General features: G+C 43.4%; 1 protein-coding gene across 1 annotated transcript in view; it reads right to left on the reverse strand.

Moving 5' to 3' along the window:
- Positions 1-394: 394 nt before the first annotated feature.
- GNA15 (G protein subunit alpha 15) overlaps positions 395-24,759 on the reverse strand; it is a 177,336-nt gene continuing 152,971 nt past the window's right edge. Inside the window, exon 7 of the mRNA XM_073593802.1 lies at positions 395-1,181. Within this exon, the coding sequence (XP_073449903.1) occupies positions 952-1,181 (230 nt within the window). The 3' untranslated portion in view covers positions 395-951. The remainder of the gene's footprint in view (positions 1,182-24,759) is intronic.

Here is a 24,759-nt window from a genome sequence, read left to right on the forward strand (position 1 = left end):
ATGTTAGTACAGCAATCTCCCCACTGTGCCACTGTGTGACCTTCCCCCCCCCCCGCCAGAACACACCGGTCAGCGCTTGCAGTCATTGGCTGCTATTTTTCCCAGCATGCTCGTCTGACAGAAGCCGGATTGGCTTCTGTTGGACAAGGACCTGTACACACGGATGGAATGTCGGACGGTTTCTACTGCATACCTCCCAATTTTTGGAGATGGCAATGGGGGACACCTATCAGCAAAAGTATGCAGGCATAGTACACACCCCTTGCCACACCCTCTTAAAGGAGAATTGTACAAAAAACAAGATTGGTTAAACCCACAAGTGCTTTTTTTACCACTACTATTCCTTTATATTGGTTTTTGGAATTGACAAATGCAGCAATTTAGAAACTGGATGAAAGGTTTAGCACTGGGAAACACTTTTTAATAGATAACAAGTGCATTTTATATACAGCTACATAGATCAGACCAAAATGAGGGATGAATGAGGAGCAATGAGGGACAGAGGGACTTTGTTCCAAATCAAGGACAGTCCCTTGAAATCAGGGACAGTTGGGAGCTATGTCTACTGTACTGGCTGATTGTACTGGGCTTTAGTCTGTATGTTTTCACATAGATTTTTATGTAATAGTATACACAATCGTTATGAAGTTACAGGAATATAGAGATGGAAGCTTGCTCAGAAAGCTCTGTCTTTTAGATCCACACACAGCTGTGACATGGCTCGTTTATCTTTCATAAAACATCTATCGTGCAAGGAAGCCATATTGATCATGGGATTTGACCCAATAGTCAGCCAAGCCCATCAGTCTTGTGTCAATTTCTGTGCATGATAACTGATCAAATAGGTAAATACTTGAAAGGAGGTGCACCAATGTCCAAGATACAAATCCTCTATGTTTGTGCAAGTGGCAGATAAATAAAGAAGCAAATTAGGGTTTTTGGCAATGGCGGTCATACAATTCCAAACTCTTTAAGATACTTTCGGAGTACATCTTCTTTTGTAGTTTCAAACACTCTTTGGATGTTTTTCGTTTCTGTAGCGCAGGTCTCGTGGATATAAAGTGTACGCTCTGCATCTTTCTTATCCTTTTCTGAAAGATCCTGTGGTTTTGTTTTATTAAAGATATCTTTGTAGTAATCCCTGATATACTGTGTAGCAGCTTGAGCATCCTGACGAGGCCCTAGAGATAAAAAGAGGAAATTATACAACCTGTATGTTACTTATTATCTATATTATTATTTCTACAATCCTACATGTCATTTGCAGATTTGTGTCAATTTTATGAGTATTTAATGCCTCTTGGCGAACATATTTCATATGTGACTGGAGTCCTGCTTTAAAGCATATCTAAATTCAAGAACAAAAATGTAATATATTGTATCTCACCAGTCCTTAAATGTGTTGGATGCATTTTTTTATTCTTTTAGGCTAAGTACATTTTCTGCAAATACAGAAAATGCTTGGTAATTTTGCCATAATTCCAGCATCCTTATAAATTCCTATGCACTGGACTGGAATAGCAAAAAATGTTATCAGCTTTACAGCTATTTCCTGTAATGGAAAGGAAGAGGGTTTTGTAGTAATTACAGCCTAAGGTGTAAACACTGCTTCTCCATAGATGCAGTGCAGTGAGTGAGCATTATTACCCCTAGGACAGGAAGTGTGTTAGTGATAGGATCACCAGGTGAAAAAGGAAGAAACCCTGAAAAAAATAAAATGAATGCAGTCATCCCAGCTGAGAACGGATAAGCTACGACAGATCACATTTTTGTTTTTGGGTTGACATAAATAAGGTTTAGGCCAAGCCTCAAGCTCACAAAATTAACACACAACCTAGTGGCCCTAATAGTACCTGATTTCTCAAGTATAGGCATTCAGCTGAATAATTGGCCACCCTGTGAATTTCCCAAACCAAAGTTTGTAGTAATAAGTTACAGGGCACATTCCTCGTATTTATTCATCTTTGCCCATGGTGGAATATATCAAAACTAGTAAGTTTATGGTAAACTTGAACAGGTTTTAATGCAGTACTGCATAGATGAAGGAAGGAGGATTGAGGGAGCACAGGATACCTGAAAGCTTCTCGACAGAACACATCTCTGGTCTTCTGCAAATCTTTCCTGCTCTCTTGGTACCCTCCCTTAAAGACTGTGCTGGTTGGATGCTTCACAGAAGACATGACTCCTTAGAGATTAGGATTCTTGTCGTAACTTAAAGTATAACTAAAGGCAAAGCTTTTTTTTAGTTCTGGACAGAGTGGAGTAGGACTAGAACACCTGTTGAGTTTTAATTGCTGTCTGTGCCCCCATTAGGGAGAGTCACCCTCTCTATTTGTTATGTATAGCACCCCACCCCGGGGTTGGCTAAATCTAGTATATGGCTTTGCTGTAACCAGCTGAGCTTCAGTTCATTTTTAGGGCTGATCAGGATTAACACCCAGAGGCTTGTAGCTTCTGCCTGCTTTTGGAAGAATATTCCAGAAATAATTTGGGAGGATCAATCACTGGGTTATGAATAGTTAGTCAATCCCTGGGAAGATGACCTATGTGGCTGGGGAGAAGATACATATTTGATAGGATCTGATCAGAGCTCTCTTCCCCTGTGGCTTCCCCCCTGGGAAGGTGTGTGCGTGCTCCAGAGATCTACTGCTGGTAATTATAGGGTAATTAGGTGATCACGCTGCACCAATTTGGTTATTTATATAAAATTTGGTTTAACTTGCTGCAGTTCAGTTGATTGGCTGGCATGGGGCAGTTTTCACCGTATCTAGTATAGCATCTTTAGATGTGTTCAATTGTCTGTTTACTGATTTATGAATTGTCTAAATTGCCTTTCCATAATATATCTAATTATTCTACCACCAAGTTGCTTGTGGCCTATTTTCTGTGTGTTATAATTGAGTGGTAGCTTACTAACGTGTAAGCTGCACAGGTGTGTCAGTGGGGACCAAGCAGCTTTAAAGTGATATTAAAGGCTCATTTTTTTTTCTTTAAATAACAAACATGTTATACTTACATGCTCTGTGCAGTGGTTTTATATAGAGCAGCCCTGATCAATCTCTTCTTGGGTCTCCCCCTTGCCGAGTGCCATGCTCCCTCCTGATCCCCCACTCTGTATGTGCATAAGACACCCGCCCTCCGTTCTCTGCTCACTGTCTTTGAGCCAATGAGGAGGAGAGCCAGAACAGCCGCTGCTCTTGTGCACATTGCTGGATCGAGATCAGGCTCAGGTAAATATAAGGAGGGCTGCATACATGAAGAATGCATGAAGGTAAAAAACCTTCAGCCTTTACAACGTCTTTAAGAGTTGTGGCAGAACAGAGAACCCATCATACCAAGTGGCTCCTGCAGGGGTAGCGCTACATTTTAAATAACTATTTTAATTAGGAGAACACAATAAAAACACTCTAAATTTGGTGTTTATTTGTATATTTGCATACTACAAATTTCCATCATATTTGGTTTTCATTATTAAATATTATTTTAGTTCTAAATTGAGAAGCTTTTCTCTGCTATTTTTAAATAGAATTGCTTATTTGCATGTCTTGCAAGTCTTTGGGAAGCATTCAGAATGCCTCTCATAAACTCACTGGACACTTATTAACTGCTTAACAAATGTCTAGGAAACGCAAGGCTTTATTAAGCAGTCAATTCACTATACATGATGAGTACTTAGGCTAAATGTTTCAGCAAACAGATGCATTAAAAAATAAGTATACATTTCTTGTCAGTACAGGGAGCTCTCTATGTGGATTGGGAATAGGGGAGTATATGGCAATGTCTTGCTATTCCCCAAAAACCCAACCTACCGGACCGGTGCCAGGAAGTATCCTCTGTATAAGAAAGAGTGATGACCATTTGTTGGAGACCAGATGAAAGCATTCATCCCTGCCCACTAGTGCAGGCATGAGGAGGAGAGACTGTGATGTGAAGATTAGTGAGAGCCACGAGGGAGCTTAGAGTGGGGAGTACTCTACTCTGGGGAGTACTCTACTCTGGGCAGATAATGCTATGTGGTTAGCAGGGCCAGGGACTGTGCAGAGCAGAGAAAGCTGCAGAGAGCCATGAGGAGCTGCTGTGTAGGAAACTGTGGTGTGTACATTGCAAACTGTCTGTGAGAGAGAGCTGCAGTGTACAGAGCCTAGAGAGACTGTGAGACCAGAGAGAAAAGAATCCCAGAACACCAGCCTGGGATTTGCCCCACAGAGGGAGAAAAAACTGGCTTGTTGAGGGAGCCTTTTAGTGTGGTGAGACCTCTCACTTGGCCATCAGAGAGGACATGTGGACTGACTGCTGACTGGAGGACACTTAACCAACAAATGTGGTGAGAGGCCTCTTGCCCCTATACAGTTCCCTCTCATTGCCTTTGTGTGGATTTGACTCCTGCCAGCATGGTTTATTTAAAGTGGCTGTAAACCTCTAGCATGAAAAATGACCAAAGCATAAGCTTTTATAGTACTTGCCTCAATCCAAAGCACCAAGTATAATTTTCGTCTGCACTTTCTTCCCTATGCTATCTGCGTGACTTACGCCTGCTAAGTTAAGCCAACTCTACAGCATCCCGGGTGTGTCCCTTCCCTCCACTTAGCTCTCAGATTACAGGGAGCTCTGTGCTCTAGTTGTGCAATGTGTGTGACATCAAATCCCTGAACCCTACCTTCTGCTGCTGAGAAAAGTCCTTTGATCTTTGTACTTTGAACTGATGTAGAAGATAGAGGGCAGCAGATAAACAGGTACAACTTATGTAGGAGAATTTGATTCATATCTTATATCACCTGAGGCTAGTCCCTTTACTGGGTATATATAAGGTTTTACAACCATTTAGTCAAAGCCTTGAAAGCAATAGATAGACCATACTGATTTTTGACTCCCATAAACTTCCTTTTATGTGCACTTAGTTTACTGTAGTTTGCTACCAATTGTGTATTGTTTTTGTTTGTGCCAGTCTATTGTATCGGATTGTTCACTGTTATTGTTGTAATTGTTAGAACCATACTTCTTTTGCAGCGCTTGTCTATGTTGTAATAAATCCCTTTGAATTATTACTGGTGTGTCTGTGAGTGTTGGGTTCAGTTCAGGGCAGGTCACCACTGGGACTGGCAGGAGAACCCAACATCTCAATGCTTTACTAACATACTTTGAATGGAATGGGGCGGGGGGATCTCTGAAGGACCACAGGCTGCTAATCAAACAGAATAAGGCCTGGAGATAAATGAGCAAGATAGGCGGAAGGCCGGACATGACTGGGCTAGCAGGATAGGTGGAGTAAAGCAGGGGTTAAGAAGTTGTGGTGGTCAGGATAGGTCCCTCTCCTTAATGGATTAAGCAAGGTGGGGCAGAGTGGGGCCATATAAGAGTAAAGGGGTGGTCCTGATTCACAGATTTCAGTTGGAACCAGGACAGAGTAGGAAGCAGCTTCTCCTGCCCTCCCTCACTTAATGTTTCGCCGCTTTCTAATGTTTTTTCCCTCTGTAGGGGCAGTTTGTTTTACATCAAGTCAGGACACGCGAAACGGGGATTGCTGTTGGGCTAATTTTCTTTGCGGGATGGTGGGGTTTAATTGTCAGATGTTGTAGCAGTGGCAGGGGTCTCAGGGTCTTGGAAGGCAGTGACGGTTTAAAGTTTGGAAAAGGAGGGGTGGGGCCCATTTCAGGTATGGGTGTTCCTGCCCTGGTAAATTAAGCCAGTAATGGTTTGAATGAGTATTTGGCTGTATCGCGGGTGTATTAATAGTGGTAGTCCTTGAGCTGGTGTAGTTGGGCCTGGAAGTCTATTATGATGGTGATACAGCCAGTCAGTGGAAGTTGCCTTCCAGGATCCTTGACTTATTAAATTAAAAATCTGTACTGAGATGGTGTTACTGATGTTTCAGATATGTAAATGAAAAAAGTATATTTGTGAAAGAGTTGTAATTTATTTTTTAATAAAATGGCTGCTATGGCCTTTTAAAACACATAAAGGGAAACTGTGTTGTCGTCTGTTTATGGGGAGTGATATGGGTTGGTGGTAAAAGGTTTAAGCAGCCGTAATTTCTGCATATAGCTCAGTCATGGTTCTTTTTTGCATGAGTGCCAGTCTCTAGGCCAAAGAGATAAGGAAACATTTAGTTGCCATTTCATACACCTGTGTGTGTCAAGTACTCATCACAGTGGAGTGGCTGGCTGGAAATCAGTGGTGGCTGGTGTTTTTTTTTGGGGGGAGGCAGCAAACAAACAATCCCCCACCCCCTGAGCGGCTGGTGGGGGATTGAGAGGGACGCAGTGCGACGAGGACAGAGAGGCACACAGTGTGACGAGGACAGAGAGGGAAGCAGTGCGACGAGGACAGAGAGGGACACAGTGTGACAAGGACAGAGAGGGACACAGTGTGATGGGGACAGAGAGGGACGCAGTGCGACGGGGGCAGAGAGGAATGCCGGGGACAGAGAAGGACACAGTGCGACAAGGACAGAGAGGGACATAGTGCTACGGGGACAGAAAGATACACCATGCGGACAGGGACAGAGAGAGACACTGTGCAGACAAGGGCAGGGAGGGACACAGTGTGACGAAGACAGAGAGGGACGCAGTGCCTCTTGATGGTATCAGGAATTCACAGATATGCTGCTCTATATTGAAAGAGAAGATGCTACCATCACTCGATGTCCTTGGTCGTTGCGTTCTTTTCCAACATGACAATGATCCAAAACACACATTTAAGGCCACTGTTGCATTTCTGAAGAAGAACAGGGTGAAAGTGATTCAGCAACCAAGTATGTCTCCTGATCTGAACCCAATCAAACACTTATGCAGAAATTCTGAAGAGACAAGTTCAGCATTACTCTCCATCCAGCATCCAGGCTCTAAAAAAAGGTTGTTCTTGAAGAATAGAAAAAGATAGATGTTGCAATATGTTGTCAACTCGTTTATTCCATGCTTAGAAGACTTGGTGCTGTCCTTAGGCCTCATGTACACTGCTGCTGGTAAATGGACGTTTAATCATGGAGGTCAGGCAAAATACTAGATGTAGTAGTTTTTGTTGTGGGGTGTATTCATCTTTGCATCAACTACTTTGAGTAAAACTGAATATTTTGTAATCTAAGTTATATTAATAGCCTTACTTTTATGTAATGAGCTAAACAAATGTTCTATAAAACTCAGTTTTGTCAACATTTTGGAAATTGTTCTTAGGTTTATTGAGATATAATAAATCTTACTTTTCAAAAGGAGTGTACTCATTTATGCTGAGCACTGTGTGTAAAGAAAAGTAAAAAAAAAACAAGTAAATATAATTAACAATAGTCAATGTTGTTTGCGAGAGTAAGGCTCCTTTCACACTGAGGCGCTTTGCAGGCGCTAAAGTGTTAAAAATAGCGCCTGCAAAGCGCCCCGAAAGAGTTGCTCAATGCACTCCAGTGTGAAAGCCCCAAGGGCTTTCACACTGGAGCGGTGCGCTTGCAGGGCGGTCATAAAAGTCCTGCAAGCCGCATCTTTGGACCGCATTAGGAGCGTTGTATTTACTGCTCCTAAAGTGCCCCTTCCCATTAAAAACAATGGGGCAGCGCTGCAAACCCGCCCACAAAGCGCTGCTGCAGCGGCGCTTTGCGGGCGGTTTTAACCCTTTTTCGGCCGTTAGCGGGGGGTTAAAACTGCCCCGCTAGCACCGCTAAAATGACGGTAAAGCAGCGTTATATTTATAACTCCTCTGCAGTTAACAATGGCTCAGTCCCAAGTTTTTGTAGGGACAGACCAGCCATCAGTTCTAGTGCCCACTAGTGCCATGGGAGGGAGCACTGTTTTGGTCTTTTGGGACAAGCCGACAAGAGAGAAAATACGCTGTGTATGTGTGTCCCAAAAGAACAGGATGGCGCTCCCTCCCATGGCACTAATGGCTGCTCTGTTCCTTCAATAACTTGGGACAGAGCCATCACTGCCTGCAGAGGATTTGAAGGAGCTTCTTTAAATGTAGTTGAGGACATTTTTGTACCCACATAGGACAGCAACGTGTGTTTTTTTGGAAAAGCTGAACTAACTTATTAGGTGCAGGAGGAAGTGCATGATGGCTCACCTAGGTTATCCGTTGTTACATAGTTACATAGTTAGGTTGAAAAAAGACACAAGTCCATTGTTGTAGAATCTCATATTAGCCAATGTATTTCATATTATTCATATTGATTTGCATATGTTTTATTGATAATATAATAATTATTATTATTATAGTAGTGGTTTTATCAATATTATTATTCAATAAGTAAAGCAACAATTATTAATCTTTAATAATGTATACTGTGTTTTCCATAGATTTAGAAAGGTCTTGTAAGTGTTGAACTTTAAATGACCTCTGCTTTATGACAAGTACTTGTACACAGGTGTTCTCGAAAATGTATTAAGATAGTTCATTGTAAGTTCACCAATTAGACAAGGAACATTCTGACAGTAGTTGAAATATAGCTGATAAGAGAAGCACCGTCAAAGATAAGTGATACAGGTGGTTTAGAAATAATTAGGTAGAATACGGGAAATTATGTACAGAACATTAAATTAAGTTTGACAGTGTCAAACAAAGGTCTGCTTGTGCCCTCATTAAAACTGTTAAAATACATACATATAGTGAGACATATAAAACAATTGGTGGGGTTATTGAAGGTTCATTGTCCCAAAGTAGTAAATCTGTAAGTTACGTTAAATCTTATCAAGATGAGGAGAGTTTGATAACACAGCTGGGTGCCAGACGGTCTCTACACAGGTGTTTTTAATTGGACAAAACCAGTTATAAATCACTTTAACATATAGGAATTCTGGGAATAATTAAGTTTATATGGTTGTAGAACAGGTGTCAGATTTATAGTTAGTTACATTGACGTAGATCTTAGCGACCAATCATATGTAAGAGAGATGGTTAAGATAAGGCTTGTAAAAGGGTATATAAATGCAAGCTCTACAAGTGTTAGACAGACAAGTCAGATAGGAGCACATAAGGCTGAACTGTGTATGCTGCCCTATTGCAGGGGTCATAGAGGTCAGAACCAATGGGCAAATATCTGTCCATAACTTGTCTCCTCGTACGAGTCAGAGAAAACTTCTTAACTTGTTCCAGAATATGGTCTCAGGTGAATTTCCCTCACGAACTTGGTCGAGCTGGAGCCCAGAACTCTGTGAGGGGACCGGACCACTGGTCGACCGGCTGGTCCCTATCAGGTGACGGGTTCCCAAGAATTGGCAGAAAAGACCCATTCTGGTTCAAGGTGAGAACTATTCACAATTGTTTCAATTTGGTTAGAGGATAAGAATATCTATATCTAATATGCTCGCATTGTAAGAAACTGTATAAATTAGACCTGTATCTTGTAATACTTTGAACATAAACCTGTATGTTATCAGCTGTTAATAAACCTGCATTGCTGAAGTTCTGCCTGGTTCGATACTTTACTATTCTACTTCACCATCTAGTTCAACCCAAAATAAATAAATAGATAAATACAATCCCATATACATAGTCTTTCACCCACAGTTGAACCAGAGGAAGTCAAAAAGCCCCAGCAAAGCATATTCCAATTTTATACAGCAGTAGAAATAATTCCTTCCTGATCCCCCGAGAGGCAATCAGATTTTTCCTGGATCAACTTTACCTATAAATGTTAGTATCCAGTTATATTATGTACATTTAGGAAAGAATCCAGGCCTTTTTTAAAGCAATCTACTGAGCTTGTCAGAACCACCTCTGGAGGGAGTCTATTCCACATGTTCAGAGCTCTTACTGTGTAGAAACATTTCCGTATTTGGAGATGACATTTTTTTTCCACTAGATGTAAAGAGTGCCCAGTTGTCCTCTGTGATGACCTTAAAGTGAATAATCAACAGCAAGTTCACTATATGGACCCCTTTTGTATTTGTACATGTTGATCATATCCCCCTTAATCTCCTCTTCTCAAGAGAGAATAAATTCAGTTCCTCTAATCTTTCCTCATAGCTGAGCTCCTCCATGGCTCTTATCAGTTTGGTTGCCCTTCTCTGCACTTTCCCCAGTTCTCCGATATTTTATCTCCTTATTGAGAACTGGTGCCCAAAACTGAACTGCATATTCCAGATGAGGTCTTACTAATGATACACAGACATAATGATATCTCTTTCTCTGGAGTCCATACATCTCTTAATACAAGAAAGGACTTTGCTCGCTTGGCATTGCATGCTATTATTGAGCTTATGATCTACAAAAACCCAGATCCTTCTCCACTATGGATCTCTCCAGTTGTACTCCCCCTAGTATGCGTGATGTATGCATATTCTTAGCCCCCAAGTGCATAACTTTACATTTATCAACATTAAACCTAATTTGCCACCTAGTTGCCCAATTAGACAGTGCATTGAGGTTGGCTTGTAAATTGGAGACATCTTGCACTGCATAGCTTGGTGTCATCTGCAAACACTGAAATGGAACATTTAATCCCAGACCCTATATCATTTATAAAGATAATAAAAAGTAAGGGTCCTAACACTGAACTTTGGGGTACACCACTGATAACTAAAGATGAGCCGAACACCCCCCTGTTCGGTTCGCACCAGAACTTGCGAACAGGCAAAATATTCGTTCGAACACGAATTTCGTTCGAGACTTTAACACCGTTAAAGTCTATGGGACACGAACATGAATAATCAAAAGTGCTAATTTTAAAGGCTTATATGCAAGTTATTGTCATAAAAAGTGTTTGGGGACCTGGGTCCTGCCCCAGGGGACATGGATCAATGCAAAAAAAAAGTTTTAAAAACGGCCGTTTTTTCGGGAGCAGTGATTTTAATAATACTTAAAGTGAAACAATAAAAGTGTACTATCCCTTTAAATTTCATACCTGACGTCACGGGGAATGCCATAGGGAAGTCCCGTCAAGTCCCCGTGCATCAGAGGGGGGCGGGGTCACCGGGTCACCTTCAGGTCTGGTATGAATATTAAGGGGAAACCCGCGCCAAAATTAAAAAAAAATGGCTTGGGGTTCCCCTAAAAATCCATACCAGACCCTTATCCATGCACCCAACCTGGCAGGCCGCAGGAAAAGAGGGGGGGACGAGAGAGCGCCCCCCCTCCTGAACCGTACCAGGCCACATGCCCTCAACATTGGGAGTGTGCTTTGGGGTAGCCCCCCAAAACACCTTGTCCCCATGTTGATGAGGACAAGGGCCTCATCCCCACAACCCTTGGCCCGTGGTTGTGGGGGTCTGCATGCAAGGGGCTTATCGGAATCTGGAAGCCCCCTTTAACAAGGGGACCACCAGATCCCGGCCCTCCCCCTTGTGTGAAATGGTAAGGGTGTACAAAAGTACCCCTACCATTTCACAAAAAAACTGTCAGAAATGTTAAAAATGACAAGAGACGGTTTTTGACAATTCCTTTATTTAAATGCTTCTTCTTTCTTTTATCTTCTTTCTTCTTTCTTCTTTCTTCTATCTTCCTTCGGTTTCTCCATCTTCTTCTTCTTCTGGTTCTTCTGGTTCTTCTTCAGGTGTTCTCGTCCGGCATCTTCCTCCGCGGCGTCTTCTTCCCTTCTTCTCCTCGGGCCGCTCCGCATCCATGATGGCATGGAGGGAGGCTCCCTCTGTGTGATGCTTCTCTACAGAAACCTACGGGAGTCAACAATAGACTGTACTACATACTCCTCATGGTTCTCAACCCGTACAGGGTTAGGACGTGGCACTGAGGTGGTAAAGTGGTTGCAGACCAAAGGTTTTAATAAGGAGACATGAAATACATTTGAGATACGCATATTAGAAGGAAGGTCTAATGCGTAAGCCACTGGGTTAATCATGCAAAGAATATGGAAACGCCCAATAAACCAAGGTGCGAACTTCAGAGAAAGAACACAAAGTCGGAGGTTGCGAGATGACAGCCAGACCCTGTCCCCAACCTGGTAGTAAGGTGCAGACAGCATGGAGTCTGTGCCTATCATTAGCATGTCGCAAAGCCTCCTGGACTTGTGTGCAAGTGGAATGAAGACCATGGAGATGCTCCTCTAATGCAGGAAGACTCTGCGGAACAAAAGAGTCAGGCAACATGGAAGATTGGAAACCATAGTTCGCCATAAACGGGGACAATCGGGAAGTAGAATTCAAGGCAGTATTGTGAGCAAACTCCGCCCACGGCAAGAGGTCTGACCAGTTGTTATGATAGAAATATAGCAATGAAGTAATTGCTCCAAGGACTGATTGGCTCGTTCTGCGGCCCCATTAGACTGTGGGTGATACGCAGAGGAGAAAGCAAGCTGAATTCCCAAATGTGCACAAAAGGCTTGCCAGAAACGGGACACAAACTGACTACTCCTGTCCGAGACAATCACCTTGAGTAGCCCATGTAAGCTAAAGATCTCCTGAGCAAAAATGGAACCAGTTCCTTAGATGTGGGCAACTTCTTAAGTGGAATACAATGAGACATTTTCAAGAACTGGTCAACCACCATAAGGATAACTGTGTTACCCTTGGAGTTGGGTAACTCCACAATGAAATCCATAGACAGGTGGGTCCAGGGCCTCTTTCAATTGGGTATGGGTTGTAGAAGGCCCACTGGAAGGTGTCGTGGAGTCTTACTCTGAACACACACGGAACAAGCAGCTACGAAGGCGGTTACATCAGCACATAGACTAGGCCACCAGAATTGTTGGGAAATGGCTCAAAAGTTGATTCTTCCCAGGGTAGCCAGCAGCCTTGGGAGAATGGTAAGTCTGGAGCACAGCAGCACGGAGACTCTCTGGGACAAAGCAGCGGTCACAAGGTTTCTCAGGAAGAGCATGGACCTGAGCAGCAAGAATTTTGTCACCCAAAGGAGAAGTGAGACTGGTGCGAATAGTAGCCAGAATATGATCAGGAGGAATCACAGGAACCAGAACCGACTCCATTTTGGAAGTGGAGGAAAATTGTTGTGACAAAGCATCAGCCCTTACATTCTTAGTACCGGGTAAGAATAAGACAATGTAATTGAAACTTGACAGCATGCCAGAGATGGGGTCAAGTTGTATAAGCTCTGTGACAGGGCAACAAGCTATAAATATAGTTTTATGGTTTACGAGGGAAAAGAAAGTCACGTGGAGCCCGAGAACTGCCCAGACTACATAGGGAGCGCTGCTAAGATTGTGTGGGACTTGGTGTCACCCTTATTCGGAAAGACAGTTATTACATAAGCGTGCCACATTTTATTCGCCTTTTTGATTGTGGAATTGGCACATGTGGCACTGTGCGATCTAATCGCCGGGGCTTACCCCAGCGGCTTGTAGATTCCTGTCTTAGGCTGGGGGTGAGAGCCTGCTTGAGATGTAATAATTTGCTCGTAGTGAAGTGGAGGGATTCACGGAATTTTTTCGTTCTGTCCTCACTTCATGCAGATACGACAGTCAAAATTCCAGCGGCTACTGGTGTTGTGGAGAAACCCCTCTGTGTCCACAAATACAACCTTAATATGGGAGGGGTGGACCTCAACGACCAGTTGATGGAGCCGTACTTAATTGCCCGTAGAGCCAGATGCTAGTGCAAAAAAGTGTCTGTATACCTATTTCAGTTGGCTCTGCTGAACGCTTATATGCTATACAAGACGTCAGGACGAACTGGATCCTTCCTTAAATTTCAGGAAGAGGTCATTACAGTGCTTCTGTTTCCAGACGGTGCTGTGACCCAACTTCCCAATGCAAATGCAGTGAGCCGGCTGCATCAGAGGCATTATCCGTATGTCTTCCGTGGTACCCCTACCCAACGAACCCCCCAAAGAAAATGTTGTGTCTGTAGGAAACGCGGATACAGGCGTGACACCTGCTTTTATTGTCCCTCCTGTCCTGACCAACCTGGTCTCTGTATCAGTGAATGTTTCCAATGCTACCACACACTAGTGGAGCATTAGCGTAGGGTCACTGCACAGTCATAGGACACACTTTTACATGGTCTCCAAAGATGACATTGCATTTTGAGAGACCCAAACCTGGAACCGTTACAGTTACAAAAAAAGTGTAATTTAAAATAAAATAAAAAAGATAAAAAAAAATATAAAATAAAAAGCCAAAAATAGCTGTGTTTTTCTTGTTCTTCTCTCTATATTCTCTCTCTATTGTCCTGCTCTGTTTTACTGTATTTTATGCTGAACTGCAATGTTTTATTGTTACTATGTTTTATCATGTTTGCTTTGCAGGTATGTAATTATTTCTCACTTTATTGTTTACTTTGTTTTATTGTTAATCATTATTTGTATAATTTTTGTAGGTATGCCATTCAGCTGCAGCACTGATTTATCTAACTTGACAGCAACAGCGTTTGCTCTCACGATACGTAAATCAGTGACTCCAGCGCTGTAAGAAGTGATTTCACCACCACAGTTTGAAAAAAAAAGAGCATATATGCGGAAGCATGGGGCTATATGCCCCTAACTTTTTGCTTCAAAAGTCAGAATAGCAAGAGGCCAAGATAAGATCAACACATAAAACTTAGCCCCTTTTGTGTTTTATGGTGCACGTCTGCCACGAGTTCCACTGCTGTTGTTGCTGACGGTGTGATGACCCCTAGTGGATGACGATAGGAGTTCCCACAGCCTGTTTAAAAGTTTACCTGCCTGCTGTGATCCTCTGTAGTGGGGGATCATGGCCATTCGGTAAGAAGTAACCCCCTCTATTTCCGGTGGTGGATCTTCTTTGTCACAGATTTACTATTGTTCATCATTTGGACTTTCTTTGATTATTATTTTTTGGGTGATTTGGAGTCACTATTCTATATATTTTTCTTTATTTGATGGGACATTATTATGAAGTGTATGCAGCTTCTTTTTGCATTCATCCTTCTTTACATGAGTCTTTATGTTATGTACACTAATTTGCACATTTAACTAGCGCAATTTTTTATTTTCCATGTCTGATTTTACAATTGATGTTTATTGTCAAAATTGCTGCTGTTTATAACATTCACCGTTCACATATTCCATAGCGCAGTTTCTATTTCTGTTTTTTTATATGCCCCTAACATTAGGGGCGAATTGCCCTCATGCTTCAGCATATATTTTTTACTCTTTTCTTGGCACAGATTGCAATTAAAAAAAAGTTATTTTATCAAGTAAATGTTTTATTGTTACCATTGTTTGCTTTTCAGGTACACCATTCAGCTGCAGCACTGATTTATTCATCTTGACAGCAACAACGTTTGCTCTCACGATACGTAAATCAGCGACAACAGCGCTGTAGGAGGTGATTTCACCACCACAGTTAAAAAAAACCGGTGCATGTATGCCCATCATTAGAAGTGGGTGGATGCAGGGCGGTATTCTAATGGTGGGCATACCCACCGATCAATCTCTTTTTTCGTTCAGCCCACAGGCTGCATGAAAAAAAAGAACATTACAATATATGCCCAACAAGGACCTGCAACGTACTGGTATGTTGCTGGACTTTGAGTGGCTATACCAGAATGATGCCTGCAGGTTTAGGTATCATCTTGGTATTGTTCTTTTCAGCCAGCAGTCGGCTTTCATGTAAAGGCAATCCTAGAGGCTAACAATATATAATGTTTGGGGGTTCAAAGTAATTTTCTAGCAAAAAAATATATTTCCTGACAGACTCCATGGCAGACAACGTGTGGGTTGACCCCGCCTCCTCTCCAATACCCATAAAAGAAAGCTCACCTTTCAGGACTGCGTTCCTTTTTTGTCCTCCTCCATTGGACCCTACATCATGTTACTCTTGTTCGACGTCTGGATGTTCCCGTTACTGATGTCAGCTATACGGTGCAACCCGGGGCCCAGCCATGGGCGGGCGAATGGTTTTGGGCTTGTAAATACCCCTATGGTGGAAGGGAAGTGGCCCACATATACCAGGATGGACGTTGGACAGCGTCATCTTGGCTGGCAAGGTCTGAAGTTTTCTTCTATTGTCTCCATGGCAGTTGTTTTTGTGTGTATCGTTGGTCCGTAGGCTCCCTCCTTCCCTGTATATTGTTTTTTCTTTTTTTTTGGCTCTCATGGTGCCTGGAACACTTTTGGGTTCCAGGACGCCGCGTCTCTTCCGGGTTCCCAGCCGCCACGAGCGTCTGCGCATGTGCGAGGTCTCGGTAATATCGAGACTTAGTTTTGCACATGCACAGAGCGACCCGTGGCTGCAGAGGCGCCGTTCGGCCGGTCTCCACGGTGCAGGCACGTCATTCCAGTGGTGGATTCGAAAGGCTGTCAGCCCCGGGCAGGTTGGGATACCTGTGGGCAGTCAGAGACAGCTTCCCCAAAGTCCAGCACCACTCAGGGCATGGTAAAACTTGTACGTTCTCCTTCCTCTTAAAGGGGAAGCATTTAAAAAAAAAAAAGTCTGTTTTCTTTCTTTTCTTTCTCGGTCTTGATGCTTGATACCTAGGTATCGCCCAGTAGTGTGTGTATATGTGCATTTATTTCTGGCATCTGTATTATCGATTTGCCCAGAAATTATGGACAATCACCACCCTTGTGGGGCCAGCCCTCGCGCACAAGGTATGTGCGGATGGGTGGAAGGGGATGAAAGCTTTCTTGGTCAAGAAGGCGTTAATTAAGGTCTTTACCCCCCTCCTTCCCCCTCTCTATCGTTTTCTCTTGCAGCCCTACCAGATCAGACCGCCAAGTGGTGGCAAAAATCGATAGGGATCTTGCCATTCCATGACATCAACACTAATCGTCTAGGTCCAGACGTGACTCTCCGTCTGGGACCCACCAGGAAAGGAGATGTTCCCATCCATCCTTCAGTCAGAGGAGATGTTCCCATTCCTCCTCCAAACAAAGGAGATGTTCCTATCCCTCCTTAAGTCAGAGGAGATGTTCCCATTCCTCCTCCAAACAAAGGAGATGTTCCCATTCCTCCTTCAGTCAGGGGAGATGTACCATTCCTCCTCCAAACAAAGGAGATGTTCCCATTCCTCCTTCAGTCAGAGGAGATATTCTCATTCCTCCTCCAAACAAAGGAGATGTTCTCATTCCTCCTCCAAACAAAGGAGATGTTCCCATTCCTCCTTCAGTCAGAGGAGATGTACCATTCCTCCTCCAAACAAAGGAGATGTTCCCATTCCTCCTTCAGTCAGAGGAGATGTACCATTCCTCCTCCAAACAAAGGAGATGTTCCCATTCCTCCTTCGGTCAGAGGAGATGTTCCTACTTCTCCTCCAGTTACTGCACCCACCGCAATGACAGCTGCTCTGGTCGCAGGGCCTGCTGGGGATGTGGGACCCGAGTCCCGGAGGGCAAATCATTGTGTGATCCTGTTATGCCCGGGCGGTCGGGGAAAAAGAGACGGAAAAACAACACATAGAGTCTCTTGTCCAGCGTATGATGCAACGATCCCTAAAGGAGTTGGGTACATCCCACACGCGGAGCCAGTCCACCACCATATCTGGCTCCCTGGCTGACGAAGCCCTGGTGAATCCCGGCCAATTCCAGCCCTATGATGCCTCCCCTGATTCCTTGCACAGCGAGATAGAGGGAGATGAGTTTGTCAGAAATTTCCCCACTGGTCAAGGTGGTCAAGGAGGCCCATAAATGGGGGGGTCGCTCCCACTCCCCCAGCAAAACGGAGAAAAGTTCTCTAAGCAATTGGGGAAGGAACTTTTTGACGAGGAATAAAGTAGACAAGAAAAAACCTCCAGATTGCCAGCATCGGCCCTTGCGACCATGTCTAAGGCCATGGAGGCCTGGACGAAGCATCGGCCCTTGCGACCATGTCTAAGGCCATGGAGGCCTGGACAAATAAGGTCGACTCCGCACTCAGCGGAGTTGCAGAAAATCTGGCCTGGGCTCCACAGTTCAGATTCCCGCCCGGGGACAGGCGTTCTGTTCGGTTAGAAGAGGCCCCAGCGAAGACGCAGTACCGAGCATTCAAAAGAGGCACGCTCCTACAAGCCCGGATGGGATTTAAGGAGAAACTGGGGCAGAGGGCAGGCACCCTTCCAGTGGTCCGCCAAAAGACAGGTGCCCGGTGGTCGTGAGCTGGCTAAGTCCTCTTGAGATTGGGCCCGCCCAGGCATGTCTGGGTAGTCTGTTGTCTGTTACTGATGTCAGCTATACGGTGCAACCCAGGGCCCAGCCATGGGCAGGCGAGTGGTTTTGGGCTTGTCCTCTTGAGATTGGGCCCGCCCAGGCATGTCTGGGTAGTCTCAATCTCAGACTACTGGACCATCAAGACAGTCTCTACAGGCCACACGTGGTCCTTCACCAAGTATCCTTCCCTGCAGTTCAATTCCTGGCCTGCTGTCAGGGTCAGAAGTAAAGAAGCAGGTGTTGCTACCCAATGTGGATTCGTTGAAAGCACAAGGAGCAGTAGTGCCTGTCCCGAATAACGAAGAATTCCTGGGCATGTTTTCCCCTCTTCTTGGTACAGAAGAAAAAGGTTCATAGTGCCAGTGATGGATTTATCTTTCCTAAACAAGTTCATAAAATACGAAAAGTTCAAAATGGAGACCCTGTCTACCATCCAACAAACCATGCAATCAGGCGATTGGTTAATCTCAATCAATTCAAGAGATGCTTACTTTCATGTACAAGTGGCAGAGGAATTCCGCAAGTACCTCCGGTTTCTGGTCAGGCAAGAACACCTACAGTTCACCTGCCTTCCCTTCGGGCTGACAACCTCACTTTGCGTTTTTCTCGAAGGTCCTCTTGGCCGTGGTGGCCCTTATCAGAGCACGAGGGGTAGCCTGTACCATTACATCAATGATCTCCTGTTGTCCCAAGACAAGGGGCAGTTACTAGTCCACAGAAAATAGGTTGCCTCTACACTAATCGAATCTAGGTGGCTCCTAAACCTGGAAATGAGCCATCTAGAACCAGTCCAGTGCCTGGTTTATTTAGGGGCCCAGCTCAATACGGTGGAAAGCACCATCTCCCTCTCAGTGGAGAAGATTCCGTTCATTCGAGAATTTCACAGGCTTTGGCCTCTCATGCCTGAGGGCTTCGCAATGCCTGAAAATTGTCGGCACAATGGTCTCTACGACCCCCATGGTCAAGTGGGCACTGTGGAGGCTTGGCCCCCTTTCAAACAGGACTTCTTCAGCAGTGGAGCATAACACCGTCAATGAGGAACAGCCTCTTTTGGTGGCTTCAGCGCAGAAATCTGCTCACCTGCCACTCCATTGCCCCTGTTCCGTGGGTTACAGTCACGTCCGATACCAGCGGTGCTGGTTGGGCGGGCCCACTGCAGGTCAGAATTTGCACAAGGCAAATCGGATGCCCGTCTTCACAACCCGGGCTCGAAAGTCCTGGAACTTCAGGCAACCTGGTGTGCCCTTCAGTCCTTCACTCACCTCCTGAAAGGGGAATCAGTGTTAGTAAGGATGGTCAACGCCACAGCGGTTTTCTACATGAAGATTGGGGGCAAGAAGAAGTATCGAGCGCATTATGTCTGGGGCTCAGAGAAATTTAGCCAATATTTCGTCAGTCTTTATCCCCGGGACTCAAAACGTCCAAGTAGACTTCCTGTCCCACAAACAGTTTGAAAACAACAAATTGTCCCATCATGCACAAACATTCGAGTGAATCCTGTCTCTGGGAGTCGATCCCGAAGTAGACCTATTTGCATTCCCCTGCAACTTCAAAGTCAGGAAGTATTACAATCGGGCCGTTGCAGCCAGGCCTTCGGAGTAGATACCCCGACAGACTAGTGGAACTTCAACAGGGCATATGCCTTTTCCCTGCTTCCAATCATCCTCAAGTTCTTGCAGAAGACTCCAAACGGAAGCAGTCGAGGTGGTGTAGATAGCGCCTTGCTGGCCGAATAGGCCATGGTTTCCCTACCTAATCAAGCTGAGCTTCCAGGATCCGATGCCTCTTTACCTCAGGCCGGTCCTTCTTTCTCAGGGGACAGTTCTACACCCTTGTCCGGCAGTACTGAGACTGATGGTCTGTTTCTTGAGAGGGAAAGGCTGGAATCTCTCAGGTGTGTTTCAGGAGTAATTTCTGCTCTCACAAGCCCAAGAAAGTCAAGCTCAAATAAAGTCTGGAAGAAAATATGGGCCAAATTCGTTGAATTCTCTTCCTCTGCTGGCAGGTCATGTAGAGGCCCTGGTATCCAGGATATCCTCAGCTTCCTTCAGTCTGGCATAGATCTGTCTCTATCCATCAGCTCCATCAGGGTTCAAGTCTCGACTCTGTCAGCCTTTTCCGAAACGTCATGGGCCGTTCACCGATATTCCAGCAGTACTTCTGTGGGGCAACAAGGCCCCAAGGAAAACTGAAATTCCCCAAATAGGATCTTCCTCTTATTCTTGATTCACTGACTGGTCCCAGTTCCATGGGACTCACTCCACTCTCTATCAAAGAATGTTCTGCAAAGTTGCTCTCCTAGTTGCTATTACTTCAGCCAATACGGTTTCCAAGATTGGTTCTCTGGGCTGTTAAGAGCCGTTTCTGACTTTCCTACCGGACCAAGTGGTACTCATTCCTATGCTTGGCTCAAACCCGGAGGTCACCTCTGTGTTTCATGAAAACCAAGAAATCGTCCTACCTACATTCAGGTCCCCAGAGTCTTCCGAGATGCATCCTCTGGATGTAGGCAAAATACTGAAGGAATACCTACAAGTTACCTCTTCTTTCAGACGTTCTGATCACCTGTTCGTCTTGCACTCTGGCATTAACAGAGGGAAGCGAGCTTCATCCAGAACAGTTGTGGACTGGATCATCCAATACATTCAGCAGGCTTACAGAGCTAAGGGCTTGGCTCCTCCAGAGTCGGTGACAGCACATTCTACCAGGGGCATAGCAGCCTCATGGGCAGCAGTTCGACACGTGGCTCCTGATGTCATCTGCAAAGCGGCCTAGTGGGCCTCAATTAATACCTTTTTATGTCACATTCTTTGCATTGAAACTGCTTCTCTTTCCTCTGAGAACTTGGGTTTAAGAATCCTGTCAGTTGATGGGGCAAAATAAAACTCTTTTTGGTTCAGCATACCTTCCCGTGTGGCTTGGCTAGTTATTTCCCACACGTAGTCTGCCATGGAGCCTGTCAGGAAAATGGAAAATTTATTATCAAATACTTACCATAATTTTCCTTTCCAGATGGACTCCATGGCAGACGGAGTTCCCACCCAAAAAAAGAGAGAAAATGGGTCTAAGAGTCAGCTAGTTACGGAACGCAGTCCTGAAAGGTGAGATTTCTTTTATGGGTATGGGGTCCTATAGCATTGGAGAGGAGGCGGGGTCAACCCACACGTAGTCTGCCATGGAGTCCATCAGGAATGGAAAATTACATTAAGTATTTGATAATAAATTTTCCATTTTTTTTCATGTAAACCAAAAGTGTCAGAAAGGGCTTTGTCTTCAAGGGGTTAGAAGAGTGGGTGATGTGTGACATAAGCTTCTAAAGTTGTGCATAAAATACCAGGACAGTTCAACCCCCCCCCCAAATGAACCCATTTTGGAAAGTAGACACCCTAAGCTATTTGCCGAGAGGCATGTTGAGTCCATGGAATATTTTATATTTTGCCACAAGTTTCGGAAAAATTTTTTTTTTTTTTTTTTTTACACAAAGTTGTCATTACCACCCCAAAATACATTGCTTCTCCTGAGTACGGAATACCACATGTGTGGGATTTTTTGGGAGCCTAGCCACGTACAGGACCCCGAAAACCAATCACTGCCTTCAGAATTTCTAAGGGCGCAAAATGGTGATTTTGCTCCTCACTACCTATTACAGTTTCAGAGGCCCTGAAATATCAAAATAGCACAAAACCCCCCAAATGACCCCATTTTGGAAAGTAGACACCCCAAGGTATTTGCTAGTGTGAGTATTTTGCAGCTCTCATTTGTTTTTGAAAATGAAGAAAAAAAAGGCAATTTTTTTTTTTTTTTTTAAATTTTCAAAACTTTGTGACAAAAGTGAGATCTGCAAAATACTCAACATGCCTCTCAGCAAGTAGCTTGGGGCATCTACTTTCCAAAATGGGGTCTCTTGGGGGGGTTGTGCTATCTTGGCAAATCATGGCCTCCAAAACCGTGATAGGTAGTGAGTTGTGAAATCACCGTTTTACACCCTTAGAAAGCCTGAAGGCGGTGCTTGGTTTTTGGGGTCCTGTACGCGGATAGGCTCCCCAAAAAAGTCTAACACATGTGAATCCCTGTATTTACGAGAAGCAGCAGAATGTATTTTGGGGTGTAATTTCACATTTGTCCATGGCATGTTTGAGCAATATATCATTTAGTGACAACTTTGTGAAAAAACAATTTTTAAATTTACCGAAACTTGTGGCAAAATATAAAATATTCTATGGACTCAACATGCCTCTCAGCAAATAGCTTGGAGTGTCTACTTTCCAAAATGGGGTAATTTGGGGCGGTTGTACTATCTTGGCATATCATGGCCACCGAAACTGTGATAGGTAGTGAGGAGTGAAATCGCCATTTTACGCCCTTAGAAAGTCTGAAGGCGGTGCTTGGTTTCGGGGTCCTGTATGTGGTTAGGCTCCGAAAAAAAGTCTAACACATGTGAATCCCTGTATTTACGAGAAGCAGCAGAATGTATTTTGGGGTGTAATTTCACATTTGTCCATGGCATGTTTGAGCAATATATCATATCAGTGACAACTTTGTGAAATTATTATTTATTTATTTTTTTGTCATCTTTGAATCACTTGTGACAAAGAATAAAATATTCAATGCACTCAACATGCTTCTCAGCAAATTCACTGGACTGTCTACTTTCCAAAATAGTCTCGTCGTACATGTTGTACGTCACCACGTTCTGGACGGTTGAAAATTGGTGTGACCGTGTGTATGCCAGACAGCTTGAGCGGAATTCCGTCGGAAAACCTTCAGAGTTTATTCCAATGGGAAAACCGGTCGTGTGTACAGAGCATAAAAGTTGCGTAAATTCCAGAAAATGTACCCTAGTTTGTAGACACTATAAATTTTGCACAAACCAATAAATATACACTTATTGAATTTTTTTTTACCCGAGACATGTGGCTGAATGCATTTCGGCCTAAATGTATGACTAACATTGAGTTTATTGTATTTTTTTATAACAAAATGTACAAAATAACATTTTTTAAAAAAATTGTCAGATTTTTTCGTTTATAGCGCAAAAATGGGTACGCACGCAGCGACGCTACCACGAGACCAGGAAGTAGGACGAGCTTCGCTTCCATGCTTGTATGCCGGCCGGCGACATATACCTATGCGATATAAGTGCTTTTACTTTGTAAGTGCAATATTTTATTTATTAAATTCGTTTTTAAACGTACTTCACCATGGAGAGTTTATTTTTTATATTCTGGGTGGTTTACTGACGATGTGAACTTCGGGTTAATGAGGACGTATCGAGGTGCTCTATGTCAGCTCCTAACCTACTAAGAACCTGTTTATCACCGTGAGTCGCATTTAACATACTACACTATGGCCAGTTTTTCTTGTGTTTGCTTCTCTCCTGCATTCATTGAGGGGATTTTGATCTGACCACGGACGGTGCTGATTGGTCCAATACCTCAGAGGCCCTGGCAAGGGTTTTTTGCCATCTGCTTATATCTTTGGAGTTCTGGTAAGAGCAATCATAGCTCATTTGGAACAGCATCCACATTTATACTGAATACCTACTACTTTGGGAATTTGGACTTTTATTTACTGGATTCGTTTTTTATATTTTTGTTGGTGTTAGGTCACACTATTAACTCACTCCAACACATATAACCTTTGTTTTAGCGCAGTTTATTTAATTTTATATGACTAACATTGAGTTTATTGTATTTTTTTATAACAAAATGTACAAAATAACATTTTTTTAAAAAATTGTCAGATTTTTTCGTTTATAGCGCAAAAAAGAAAAACTGCAGAGCTGATCAAATACCACCAAAAGAAAGTTCTATTTGTGGGAAAAAAAGAATGCAAATTTTGTTTTGATACAGCATTGCATGACCGCGCAATTAGCAGTTAAAGCAGCGCAGTGCCAAATTGTGTTCTGTATAGGATGGGGGCAAATCCTTCCGGGGCTGAAGTGGTTAAAAGCCCACAGTATGATTTTCAATGGCACAAAATACTCAAACATAGATTTTATCATTTCTGTTTTATTCTGTATTTGTTGTGAAACCAGCTGTCTCATTTTTTTTTTGTCTTAGAAATAATCAAAATCATTGATTGCTACAATTATTAACATATTTTTTCTGTAAAACAGACTTCAATTTTTGCTGCGTAAAAACACTTTTTCAATGAATCAGTAATTGGAACACAACATTAAAGCTAAAATGAGAACAAACTAGTTGTCATTTATTGTTTATTTTTGTTTTATTAGTAAAGAAAATTTTCTCCTATTCCATGCTGAAAATGGTTTATTAAAGTAGTTTTTTTCATAGGAAAGAATGAAAGATGCTTGGGTGGAGAATGGTGCTAACAGTACTGATGCTTCTTACACTGGGTGAAGTTGTGTAGTAAATATAAGCTTGAGCCTATGGGTGGGGCTTGAAATGCAATCTTGGAGGTAAGGGTATAAATCTAACTTGAAAATAGGGGTTATGTGAGGAAGGAACCTGTTCCAACACATTTTGCCAACATTTGTTGTAAGGTTGTAGATGGAAAATTGTTATGAAGCTTCTGGGGTGTTTATTACCACCTTAATAAAGGCTTGTGGGCTGACTCTTGAATGGAGGTGTCAAATGGAGGTGAGAATTTGTGTGCAACATTCAGAATGTGGTTATCAATGTGGTCATCGTTATCTGGTGGTCTTAGGGTAATTTTTCTCTAAGTGCTTTGAAATAAAGATAGTCACCTGGTTTAGAGTTCTGTTTATGGGGCATAGATGTTAGGAAAATTGACACTTATTTCTGTTGTTTAATAATCTCT

The sequence above is a fragment of the Aquarana catesbeiana genome, linkage group LG01 (genome assembly GCF_042186555.1).
Source record: "Aquarana catesbeiana isolate 2022-GZ linkage group LG01, ASM4218655v1, whole genome shotgun sequence".
In the NCBI taxonomy this organism is placed as follows: domain Eukaryota; kingdom Metazoa; phylum Chordata; class Amphibia; order Anura; family Ranidae; genus Aquarana; species Aquarana catesbeiana.